This window comes from Mustela putorius, unplaced genomic scaffold, assembly GCF_011764305.1.
Source record: "Mustela putorius furo isolate JIRA1106 unplaced genomic scaffold, ASM1176430v1.1 tig00003853_pilon_pilon_pilon, whole genome shotgun sequence".
NCBI classification, from domain to species: Eukaryota; Metazoa; Chordata; class Mammalia; order Carnivora; family Mustelidae; genus Mustela; species Mustela putorius.
The window spans coordinates 30,620,363-30,633,791 of NW_025422005.1; the positions used below are offsets into that span (position 1 = coordinate 30,620,363).

Consider the following 13,429-nt stretch of genomic DNA (forward strand, 5'->3'; position numbering starts at 1 on the left):
GTCACCACGTGCGGTCGGCCGGGGGCGGGGCCGGGGCTGAATCACGTGGCTTGGTTGCCTACGCGCTGCTGGGCCGTGGGAAGATGGCGGACGGAAAGGGAGACGCCGCCGTCGCCGCCGGGGCCGGGGCTGAGGCTCCGGCGGGAACGGGAGCCGGAGACGGAACCGAGACTGAGTCCATGGCTCGGGGTCATCGCCCTGCATCTCCGGCGCCTGGAGCCCCGGGACTGCGACCGTGCCTGTGGCAGCTGGAGACAGAGCTGAGGGAGCAGGAGGTGTCGGAGGTCTCATCTTTGAACTACTGCCGGAGCTTCTGCCAGGTGAGGGGCTTGCTGACTGGCTGGGTGAGGGTGGCGGGGTGGGGAGGCCAGGGGAAGAGGCCCCCGATCCGTTGCCGCAGCTGGGGCCGGACTGAAAGGCGCCACCTTCCCGTCTTGCCGCGCCCCCGGGCCGGGAAGGCCCAGCTCGGGAAGCTCGACCGCTGGCCCCCCTTCACCACTGCCCGACTTTGGCCACCGCCAGGGCGGGTTGTGCTGGGCCAGACTGAGAGCCCGGAGGGCGCCGGCGGCTCCCTGGAAGGGCCGTGCCTTGTCGCCGTTGCCTGTCCCCCTGCCGGGTGGTTGGAGCGCCATTGCCTCCTGAGAGATTGATTGCTCGTTCTGCTGGGAGATCCTTTTTTGAGTGCATATCTCCAAACTGGAAAACCTGGGTTTTCCTGAGTAATCCGGAGATATATTTTGTGGCCAGAGACTTATCTTTGGAGTCAACGTCATTTGGGCCCCTAAAAGGTCTGACAGTTGGCTTTGAAAGGCGTCTGGGGCTTTCTCATTAGGGATTGTGGAGCCCATTGGTTGTTTGGTTTTTTATTTTTTCTTATTTTCTTTTATTTTTTTGAGGCGGGGAGTGGGGAGACTGTGAAGCGGTTCTTTTCGCATCTCCTGTATTCCTTTGAGGCTTGTGCTACCAGGAATGAGGCTATTGAGCTTTGTAGTGGCTATTACGATCTTTGAGTAGAAGAGGATTGAGTAAGGTGGAGGGAGTGTGGTCTCTTTTGGTAGTGGTATGACCATTTTTGTGCTATAATGGGTCCTAACCTGTGGTTACATATTTATTGGTATGTTTAGATTGGTCTGCATGGCCATTTCGAGATTTTTCTCTATAAAGATCTGCCGTTATTACTTCTGCTGTTTGTTCTACCATGTTTCAGGGCCAACCCTCTGCTCCTCACCTGGTGTATCTTAGAGAATGCAAAATAATAGTAGTATGTCGGTGCTTGGACACTTGATGAGTAGTTGAGTTTGCTGAATAAATTGCAGTGTTCCAAAGTTGTAGTTTTAGGGGACAATTTGCTCTGGTGGTCCAGTGGAAAATAAAAAGTAGACTTGCTTGATTGCTTTTCTACCTCCTCTCTGCCGAGCCAGAGACACCTCATCTCTTCAAATGGAATTTTGTCCTTGCTAATACAGTGTATCATTACAGTTTTTATGTCTACACCCTACAGCATTTCCCTGCACTAGGAAGTGTTGAGGTGTAATTGTTCTTTGCTTTTTCTCTATTAATGAATATTCCCACTTATTACACACATTTATTTTAACAAACTTTTACTGAATGCATTGGATGGTGTCAGGCACTTCACTAGGTGCTGAGCAAATGAGTAAGGCGGCACTTTACAACCTTGATGAGCTTACAGTTGGGAGGAGGTGGTAGAAATAACTATTTCCAAAATCAGTTTTGGTAATGGTGGAAAAGGAGGTGTTGTAGAGACAATGTAGAGGGGAAAGCCATCATGGGACATCCTAATGGGAACAACAGTTAACTAGTAAAAATCAATTAAAAGTTTAACTGTGATTTGTAGTCATGAACTTAGAAGTAACTGGGAGAGGCCGCTTTAGATAGGGTGGTCCAGGAAGCCCCTATGGCTGAAAGGATAAAAGTGCATCATGGCAATGTTGAGGGAAGGGAGGGGAGTGGAGCATTTCGGTGCCAAAAGGTAGAGATGTGAAGGAAAACCGAAGTTTTGGGAGAATGGGGACCTAATTGGACAAGGAGGAAGAGTGAGGATGATGAGAAGATGTAGGTTTGGGGGAAGCCTTCTAAGTTTGTGTTGTCATCATAGAAGGATAACAAGAATGGATGTAACTAGTCAAATTGAAGTCTGTCAGAGGATACTATATATATATATATACACATATACACACACACACATAAAATTTCTTTCTTTTTTTCTTCATGCATAGTACTTGCGGCTCTCATCTATCTCATTTTAACTGAATGTTTAAATGTCTTGAGTCTTGGTGACACCTAGAAATGTCAGGGCACAGAAGAATTTCAGAAGGAAAGTACTTTTGCAATCTGTCTTTTCTACGAGTTTTCCTTTTGCCTAAAATTTTTCCCAAAATATTTTTTTTGGACTAATAAATGAGAAATGTTTCTGTGATGACTGATATAATAGGAAGCACATTGGATTGAGAGCTAGTTGTGTCCTAATTGTGACTTTTCCACTTATTAGCTAATAACGTTGGGCAAACTGTGCCTATGGAATTTATTTTGTTTTCTGGTCTTTATCACCTTGTAATGCTTTATACAAACAATAGACTAGAAAGTTTATAGACAGCTCTTCACAATATTTGCCACAATATTTTTGTCACTTTTTTTTTTTCAATAGCCAAGATAAAATCAATTCAGGGTGTCCTTGTTCATAATTTTATGATGGAGGAACAATGTCACCATTCAAATTTGGTTGAATAGCTCCTGGTTTCACATTTGAAAGGCAGAATAAGATTATTCATCCCTTCATTGTGGTGTGCCTGACATTGCACTATGTGCTGGCGACAGGACCATGCCCTCTAGAAGCACTTAATATGTAAAGATAAGTAACCTGACTTGTGTTCTCTTGGATACTTACCTGCCACAAAATATTTTCATCAGGTGTTCAGGTTTTTTTTTTTTTTCTTTTTAAAGATTTTATTTATTTATTTGAGAAAGAGAGAGAGAGAGCACAGGTAGGTGGAAGGGCAGAGGGAGAAACATACTCCTCTCTGATCAGGGAGCCAAACTTGGGGCTTGATCCCAGAACCCCAGGATCATGACCTGAGCCAAAGGCAGATGCTTAACCAACTGAGCCAACCAGGTGCCCCATCAGGTATTTAGTTTAGAAGTGTTCCAGAGACTTAGGTTGTACCAAGTAGATTCCTCCTGCAACAGGCTGGGACCATATTCTCTCCAGCTCTTGCAGTATGGCTCTATCTTTGGAATTGCACCAAATCAAGAAATAAACCAACATATGAAAGGATAGAGAGCTTGTCTCATTCTGGGCATGTTTTCAATTTTCAGAAGTTTGTGAAGATGATAAAAAATGAAACTTCAGAAGTAATAGTTACTAAGAAAATGATACTTAGATGAACTTGTATTCAGGGAATATTTGTATTCAGTGACTATGGGATGTGGCTTTTCCCTCCTTTCCCTTAATTCCTTTTCTGAAAACATTGTCTTCCAAGCGGTGTGGATAAGATTAACTCCAGAAAAAAGCCTTTCTCTGGTTTGTTGAAAAATTGATAATATCCTCTCAAGTTTTTGCTTTTTTGGGCGGCGGGGGGGGGCAGCATGATTCCTAAAGTTATACAGCTGGTAGTTTTCTTTGTAATACGTATTTTGAAGGCTTTTTAAGTAACCTGAACAAACTTGAAATTATTGAGTGAATGATTATACTATGAGAATACCAAAGTAGTTTTATGAGTAAACCTTGTTTATATGAAAAACTTTTGGGTGGTAGGCTAATAGTGACTTTATAGATTTTTATTTTTTTAAATTTTTATTATTATTATTTTAAAGATTTTATCCATTCATTTGACAGAGAGAGAGATCACAAGTAGGCATAGAGGCAGGCAGCAAGAGGGGGTTGCAGGCTCCCCACTGAGCAGAGGGCCTGATGCGGGGCTTGATCCCAGGACCCTGGGATCATGATCTGAGCTGAAGGCAGAGGCCTCAACCCACTGAGCCAACCAGGCGCCCCGACTTTGTAGATTTTTTTTTTTTTTAAAGATTTTATTTATTTATTTGACAGAGAGAGATCACAAGTAGGCAGAGAGAGAGAGGAGGAAGCAGGCTCCCCGCCGAGCAGAGAGCCCGATGTGGGACTCGATCCCAGGACCCTGAGATCATGACCCGAGCCGAAGGCAGCGGCTTAACCCACTGAGCCACCCAGGCGCCCTGTAGATTTTTTTTTTTTTTTAAAGATTTTATTTATTTATTTGTCAGAGAGAAAGCGAGCGAGAGAGAGCACAGGCAGACAGAGTGGCAGGCAGAGTCAGAGGGAGAAGCAGGCTCCCTGCGGAGCAAGGAGCCCGATGTGGGACTCGATCCCAGGATGCTGGGATCATGACCTGAGCTAAAGGCAGCTGCTTAACCAACTGAGCCACCCAGGTGTCCCCGCCCTGTAGATTTTTAAGTGTTAAAATAAGTAAGGCATATATTTAAGTTTCTCCTAGGTTAGTAATTGAGTTCAAAGGGTCTAAAGCAGATAGGCCTACAGGCTTCACCACTTAAACTAGAGAGGTACCTTGGTATGTTATTTTCTTTAACCCTTAGTTTTGTCATTGACAGATAGAATAATAATAGTACTTACTCTTATCCAATTAAATGTATTGTTGTATGGACTAAATAAGATAATCTGTAAACTCAGTGTTCCTGAAATTGTCTGAGTTTTCCAGATTTCTTAGCCTTAGAATAAAAAGCCTTCATCCTTACTCCCAGTTTACTTATCAGCTTTTAGCCTAGCCAATCCCATCATCATAATCCTATTCTTTTTTTTTTTTTAAGATTTTATTTATTTATTTGATAGACAGAGATCACAAGCAGGCAGAGAGGCAGGCAGAGAGAGAGGAGGAAGCAGGCTCCCCGCTGAGCAGAGAGCCCAAGCAGGCTCCCCGCTGAGCAGAGAGCCCGATGCGGGGCTCGATCCCAGGACCCTGGGATCATGACCTGAGCTGAAGGCAGAGGCTTTAACCCACTGAGCCACCCAGGTGCCCCCATAATCCTATTCTTATTTAGCGGTACTGAACTTGGAATTCTTGGACCAAAATGCCATCTCAATTACTCCTGTTACTAAAATTTTGCCTGTAAATTTCCAAGTGCATTATTTTGGGAAGGGTGATCTTAATTTTCATCTGATTCTTCAAGATCCCTCTTAGGCTTTCAGTAAATATTTACCAACTGCTTGATCTCCAAAAGGATAGAATTACTACTTTTACAAGATCTCAGGTCATTAAGCATTCTGTCTTCCCCTCCCACTGTGCTGTTCTCTGTCCTCTGTCCTTTACTCTCATTTTCTGTATAGCAAATTTTCCTTGTTTAGGGCCCGTGGCACATACCACCTCCTGTGAAGCTTTCTTTGATTTCACTGGATAGTTTTCCTCTTAGATGTTTGTGTTTTTTGACACTTTGTACATACCTTTGCTTTTAACTCTTGCTTTTCATTCTGTCACTGTCTTAGTTCAGGCTTCATGATGTCCTATTGGAGCAGTCTGTTCATTAATCTCTCTTGCTTTCTGACTGGCTTCATCTACAGTCCATTTTGGTGTTCTTTCTAAATTGTAAATATAATCTCATTAGGCACTTTATTCCCTAAAATTCTTAAATGGTTTCTTACACCAAAGACAAGATAAAAGTCTGACTTAATAGCCTAGCCTGGCAGACAAAGCCTTTTAGAATCTGGCCACTGCCTCCCCCTTTCCCAGCTCCCATCTCCAACCTTTCCAGCTTCCTTTTGGGTGGGTGGGAGGGAGTCTACCTTCACTACAGTATCTCTCTCAGTTGGCCTCATTAACCTTAAGGTCCTTCCTTCCCCATCTGCCTATTTATCCTTTAAGACCAGGTTTAGATGTTACGTCTTTCAGAAGTGTTTCCTGATTTCAGCAGACAGAATGAGGTGATTCTTTCACTTAATATACTCCAGTAGCATCTTTTATGTAAGTGTGGTACCTGAATAGTTGTTTCTTTCTTTGTCTCTTGTTGACTAGTAAACCAACCTGAGTAGGGATTTTTTTTAGTCTTTTTTGTATACTTGGTACCTAGCAATTAATACAGTGCCTGGCACAGAAAACTAATTTGTTGAATGAATTCCATTGTAGAACTTAATGATATACTCAAGAGGTGACTACTTCAAAAGGAACACTTGATGTAAAATCTGATATGTTAAAAAGCAACTTTATCATAAGAAATTACTGTAAAGGAACGGGAGAGGAAACTTTGCATGTTTCTTGGAAACATACCTTGTCAACTTAGCCTCCATTCATATAATAATGTACACATTTACGTGTCCGGAATGAGGAATAGTGTTGTTGGAGGGAGAAAATTGGAGGCATTATAGTATTGAGGAAGAGTTAGCAGCTGAATAAGGCAACAGTTCGAAGATGTTGAGATGGGGATCAGTCTTCCTAACTCCTTGAGATTGGTGGCCATGAAAACTTTAAAGCTCTTGAACTCTTTATTTTAAAAGATTTTTAATATTTTATCTTTTCTTTTTGTGCTGCCTTCTCTTGGGAGATGTCTAAATAGAGACTGGATGACAGGTAGTTATAATGGCAGAAGCTAACATTGTACTACATATGACCAAAATGTAATTATAAATGGGACTTGTGAAGCAGTGGGAACTTTGATGCTATCAGTTACTTGGTACCACCCAGTCTCTTTTATAGTAGTGATTTCTGTATCTCCCTGTGGATCATGCTCTTCTGAACAATGTTAATAAAAAGTCTAGTAGAAAGCACCACTTACTTCAAGCCTGTGAAGGCATCGGTAAACTAAAGTGTGCTTTGTTTTCACTTAGTTCTAGACACTGTCACGTCTCCCAGAGGCCTTTCTTGACTATCTTATCTAAAACAAAGCTTTTGCATCTTCTTCCAGCTCCTTAACACTGCTTTCTATTTCTTTAAATTACCAACTACTATCTGATATCTTATGACAAATGTGTCTATTTGTCTGTTCTTGCATTTCGAATGTAAGCATCATGAAGGTGTTGACTGTTTACCCAGTGCCTAGAATTGTCCCTGGCACTTAATGGGTATTCAGTCAGGATTTGTTAATCTTTTATCTCCTTCCTTCCTTAAATCCCTGACTAGACTTCTTGAGAATAACAAGTCTTGCACCTGTCTTTATTAAGAAATAGGGACATTTTTGGTTAACCAGTTTATGTTGCTTCCCAGCAGAGATCCATTCTTATTCTTTGTATCTTGATTACTGAAGAGTAGAAATTAATTTTATTTATGCTTCTTAAGAATTTCCCATGGTTGGGGCGCCTGGGTGGCTCAGTAGGTTAAGCGTCTGCCTTGGGTGGCTCAGTAGGTTAAGCGTCTGCCTTTGGCTTGGGTCATGGTCTCAGGGTCCTGGGATCCAGCATGGGGCTCTCTGCTCAGCAGGGAACCTGTTTCCCCCTCTCCCTCTACCTGCCTTTCTGCCTACTTACGATTTCTCTCTCTGTCAAATAAATAAATAAGATCTTTAAAAAAAAATTTCCCATGGTTGTCTATATTCTACAAATATTTAAAGACTTTTTTGAAACAGGATTTGCTTAGCCAGATTGAAACATTTATTTTGGATATGATTGACATCAAACTGGAAAACTTGAACATAGATATGGGATTGAGCAAGATGGTATAAAAAAATAGATTCCTCAAACTTGGATTGCTCACTAAAGCCAACATATTAACCATTACATGAAAAATTAGAGGGACTATTTATTTACTTATCAGTCAATCCTCTTTTTTGTGCCAAAGCACTCAGGTAGATGGTGGTATTTTCATTTTGCAGATAGAAAACTGAGGCACAGGGAGGTTAAGTAACTTTCCCAGGGTCACACAGTTAGTAAGCTGTGGCAGAGTCTTCAGACTCCTAAGACCATGCTCTCTTTCCTATATCAGCATTTCCTAAACTGTTTTGTTCCATGAGTTTTATGTATTAGTAAGTACTTCTTGAACTAAGGATTCTGTGTTCATATAAGTTGGGATACATATTTTTTAATGTGTCTTACACATTAATTTAATGCTCCCAGAGAGCATTAAGTGTGCAGCATTTGCCAAACTTAGCAGGTCCAGAACATTTAACATTTTGCCATGTTCTAAACCTGATATCAACCCCAAATTCCATGTTTTTCTTTCATTATAGCAAAGTAAATCACTGGGGAAGAGTGGATTGCTGCATGTATACATACCACTGAATTTTGATTCCCCAGTTTGAGCTTAAAACATGATAATGATATTTTTTATGAAAAAAGTTTCCCTTTAAAGTTTTTGCAAATTTTGAATTATACATACTGTCCCATATGAAAAATATTTCAATGTATTGTAATTTTTTTTGAAATTGAGATTGAATTCTATTTCAGACATATCTTGAGTTCAGGGTTATTCATTTAGTTTTACCTGAATTTCTTCAGTATAGCTAGCTGGGGAACTATGAATGTATTTGTCTCTTTCTTCTCGTTTTTGTGCTGTGTCTGAATTCTTTAATATGTTTTTTTAATGCCTTGCTTGTCCTTTTTGGGGTGATCTATTAGGTTTTTGTGCTGACACTTGGTTACATAGTATTTTTACTCCTAAGAAAATAGCCTGAATGTGTCACATTAGCCACTACAGTAATGCTTTATTAAAGTGGACATATGTAGGAATTATTACCAGATATGATAGAGTGAATGACCTAGTTTGGAAATTGCATTTTTACGATATATGGTTGTATAAAATAGGCATATTTTTAATTGTGCTTTCATTTTCTTAAATTTGCTTTTTAAATATGTATGCTTAAAATGCACAAGATATATCTTAAAGTAATAAAATTAAATATGGGGGACACTAGGTGGCTCAGTTGGTTAAGTGTCTCTGTTTGGCTCAGGTCATGATCTCGGGGTCCTGGGATTGAGCCCCATATCAGGCTCCCTGCTCAGCCTGGAGTCTCCTTCCTCCTCTTCCTCTGCTCCCCACTACCCCGCCCCACTTGGACGTGCACACATTCTCTCTCATCCTCTCTCAAATAAATACATTCTAAAATCTTTAAAAAAAAAAGAAATATCTACATTTTAAAATTTTTGTGACTCTCATACATGCTCATTCTAAAAGCTTAAGACAAGATGTATAAATGCAGAAAGTGAAACCACCATGTAATCTCATTATTAATAGCTTGGTCTATTAGTCTGATTTTTGGAAAAATATGTATACAGTATGTGTGTATATGTAAGTATTAAAGAAGAAATTTTGAGTATACTTGACACACAGTGTTACATTAGTTTCAGGTGTACAATGTAGTGATTCAGCTTCTCTATATGTTATGCTATGCTCAAAAGTATAGCTACCACCCGTCAGCCATACAACGTTTTTACAGTGTCAGTATGTTCCCTATGCTGTACCTTTTATTCCCATGACTTACCCATTCTATAGCCAAAAGTCTGTATCTCCCACTCCCCCCACCTTTTTTTTTCCATTGTCCTACCCCCCTTCCCCTGGCAGCCTTCTGTTCTCTCTATTTATAGGTTTGATTCTCCTTTTATTAATTTGTTTATTCATTTATTTTGTTTTTTTAGAATCCACATGAGAATGAAATCCTTTGTTATTTGTCTTTCTCAGTCTGCCCTGCTTCACTTAGCACAGTACCCTCTAGGTCCAACCATGTTGTTGCAGATAGCAAGATCTTACCCCTTTTTTATGGCTGTGTAATAGTCTATTATATGTATGTATATGCATTTGTCTGTTGATGGGCACTTAACATTGCTTCCATATCTTGGTTATTGTAAATAATGCTATGTAAGCACAGGGATGTATTTATCTTTTTGAGTTAGTGTTTTTGTTCTCCTTGGGTAAATTCCCAGAAGTGGAATTGTTGGGTTATAATGTACTTCTGGGGTTGGTTGGGTTTTTTTTGTTTTTTTTTTTTGGTACTTCTATTTTTAGTGCCCCCCCCCATTTTTACTTTTTGAGGAGCTTCCATACTGTTTTCCACATCCTCACCAACACTTGTCATTTCTTGTCTTTTTGATTCTAGCCATTCTGATAGATGTAAGGTGATATCTCCTTGTGGCTTTGATTTACATTTCCATGATAATTAGAGCTCTTGAGCAATTTTTCATGTGTCTGTTGACTAGATATCTATATGGTTTTTTGGGGAGAAATTTGGTTGAGGTTCTCTACCCATTTTTTCATAGGATTGTTTGTTTTTTTTGGTGTTCGGTTGTTTTAAGTTCTTTATATATTTGGTATATTAATCCCTTAGCAGATACATCATTTGCAAGTATCTCCTCCCATTCAGTAGATTTTCTTTTTTTTTGTTGATTGTTTTCTTTGTGGTGCAAAAGGATATATTCCCAGGAGTTGATTTTTGCTTTGTTTCCCTTGCCTTGGGATATATATCAGAAAAATGTTGGTAGGGCTGGTGTTAGGGAAATTGATACCTATATTCTTTTCTGGGTTTTTATGGTTTCAGGCCACACATTTAGGTCCTTAATCCATTTTGAGTTTATTTTAGTATATGGTGTTAGAAAGTGGTCCATTTTCATTCTTTTACATCTACCTGTCCAGTTTTCCTAGCACCATTTATTGAAGAGACTGTCTTTTCCCTATTGTATATTCTTGCTCCCTTCATCATATATTAATTGACCACATAAGCGTGACTTTATTTCTGGGCTCTTTTTTCTGTTCCGTTGATCTGTATGTCTGTATTTGCGCCAGTATCGTACTTTTTAATCACTACAGCTTTGTAGTAGATCTTGAAATCTGGAATTATGATATCTGCAGCTTTGTTTTTCTTTCTCAAGATTGCTTAAAGATTGGAATTTTTAATTGTCCAAGGAATTCATGAATAGAATCTAATTGTAAAAAACCAGAACAGTGTAAAAGAAGAGCCAGTAAAGGATGACAGTTGTCACATAGCCTTATACTTCAGTACTGTGTTTTTCTAGATTAATAGTTTTCTTTGGTTAACAGATTGGGAATGTATACTTACAGAATTTTTTTGTGAACAGTTTGGGAATGTATACTTATGAAATTTTTGTGTGTGTATACACACACACATTTTTAGAAAAATAGTGTTGAGGTTATATATTAAAACGTAATACAGGGGCGCCTGGGTGGCTCAGTGGGTTAAGCCGCTGCTTTCGGCTCAGGTCATGATCTCAGGGTCCTGGGATAGAGTCCCGCATCGGGCTCTCTGCTCGGCAGGGAGCCTGCTTCCCTCTCTCTCTCTCTCTGCCTGACTCTCCTCTCCATCTACTTGTGATTTCTCTCTGTCAAATAAATAAATAAAATCTTTAATTTAAAAAAAAAACGTAATACAGACATCTTTCTCATGGAATATACACATTTTACACATTTACTATTTAAAAAAAGAAATCATAGTATTCCATTGAAAAACACCCTTGATTTTAAATTCTGCAGGTAGCAAAGCCTTCTGCACTCTTTTTAAAATTAATTAATTAAATATATTTTTCAAAAATTTATTTATTTATTTATTTGACAGACAGAGATCACAGTAGGCAGAGAGGCAGGCAGAGAGAGAGAAGAGGAAGCAGGCTCCCCGTGGAGCAGAGAGCCTGATGTGGGGCTCGATCCCAAGACCCTGTAATCATGACCCGAGCTGAAGGCAGAGGCTTAACCAACTGAGCCACCCAGGTGCCCCTAATTAAGTATTTTTATTTTAGAGAGATTGAGAGAGAGAGAGAGAGAACATGAGTGGAGGGAGGGGGAGAGGGAGAAGCAGGCGCCCTGCTAAGCAGGGCGCCTGTTTCAGGGCTCTGTCCCAGACCCTGGGATCAGGACCTGATGGAAGGCAGCTGCAGAACTGACTGAGCCACCCAGGTACCCCTCAATACTCTTTTAACTTAAAAAAAAAAAAAATTAACTATAAAAGCAGTGATTTTATATAGAAAATCTGTAGTGTTACAGGAAGGCTTAAGGAAAAAGTAAAAGCCCTCTTCTGCCTTCAGTCCCTCTAGTCACTCCCAGAAGAGTTAAATCTCTTGTGTATTCTTAAAAACTCAAATCTGCAATTCAGATTTTAATTTAGTATATTGAAAACAATTCTCTATATCAACACACATTGAGCATGTACCATAATTAAATCATTGTTCTTCTTTATTATCATAAATAAGGTTGCAGTGAACATCCTTAAACATTAAGCAGTGGTTATTAATACCTATAGTATAAACTCTTTTTTTTTTTTAAGATTTTATTTGTTTATTTGTCAGAGATAAAAAGTAGGCAGAGAGGCAGGCAGAGAGAGAGGGGAGAAGCAAAGAGCTTGATGCGGGGCTTGATCCCAGAACCCGGAGATCATGACCTGAGCCGAAGGCAGAGGCTTTAACCCATTGAGCCACCCAGATGCCCCCCTATAGCATAAATTCTTGGAATTGAAATTACTGTATTAAAGAGAATGTTTATTTTAAATTTTGTTGAATACTGGCCTACAAAAAGCAGAATATGTACTTCTGTCAGTAGTGTTTGGGAGTCCCTGTTTGACTATATCCTTGCTAACACTGGTGTTATTGACCTTTTTAATAAAATGTTATTAGTTTTTTTTTTAAAGATTTTATTTATTTATTTGACAGAGAGAGATCACAAGTAGGCAGAGAGGCAGGCAGAGAGAGAGAGAGCAGGAAGCAGGCTCCCTGCTGAGCAGAGAGCCCGATGCGGGACTCGATCCCAGGACCCTGAGATCATGACCTGAGCCGAAGGCAGCGGCTTAACCCACTGAGCCACCCAGGCGCCCCTAAAATGTTATTAGTTAAAAAAAATAAAATGTTACTAGGTGAAAGTCACTAAAATCTGCTTGTCTAGAGATGCCTGGGTGGCTCAGTCAGTTAAGCCGCTGCCTTTGGCTCAGGTCATGATCCCGCAGTTCTGGGATCAAGTCCCACATGGGGCTCCTTGCTCGGCGGGGAACCTGCTTCTCCCTTTGCCTACTCTGCTGCTCCTTTGCTTGTGTTCTCTGTCTCTCTCTGACAAATAAATACAATCTTTAAAAATAAATAAAAATGGGCCAAAGACATTAAAAAAATTTTTGATTGTCTAGTCTTAGAGAGTGATGATGTAATCTTCAGAGTCCATGCTGCTTTGAAAAGGTTCTAAAGAAGCATAGTTAGTTGCAGCCTAACCTGAAGCTGTTGGAATATATGATACAAATTAGTGATTGCTTGTTGCTGTGAGAAATGCCCATGTAGTCATTTTCCAGCAAATGTTTATTGATGTTATATACCAGTGCTACTAGTGTCTAGAAAGACTTAAGTCATTGCTGAGTAACTGGAAAGACCCTAGTGCTTTCCATTAGCTAACTTGTTCTTATATTGTTATTTTTATGTGTTTTAATTAAGTAAGGTGCCACTGAATGGATGTATGAATTGGGCTAAATCAGTTCATTTTGGGGGTTTCAGATTGCTGCTTAAATGAGATAATTTTTA

General features: G+C 40.0%; 1 protein-coding gene across 1 annotated transcript in view; it reads left to right on the forward strand.

The window, feature by feature from the left end:
* The first annotated feature begins 44 nt into the window (after positions 1-44).
* Positions 45-13,429, forward strand: part of RLF (RLF zinc finger) — a 95,527-nt gene continuing 82,142 nt past the window's right edge. Inside the window, exon 1 of the mRNA XM_004740683.3 lies at positions 45-320. Within this exon, the coding sequence (XP_004740740.1) occupies positions 84-320 (237 nt within the window). The 5' untranslated portion in view covers positions 45-83. The remainder of the gene's footprint in view (positions 321-13,429) is intronic.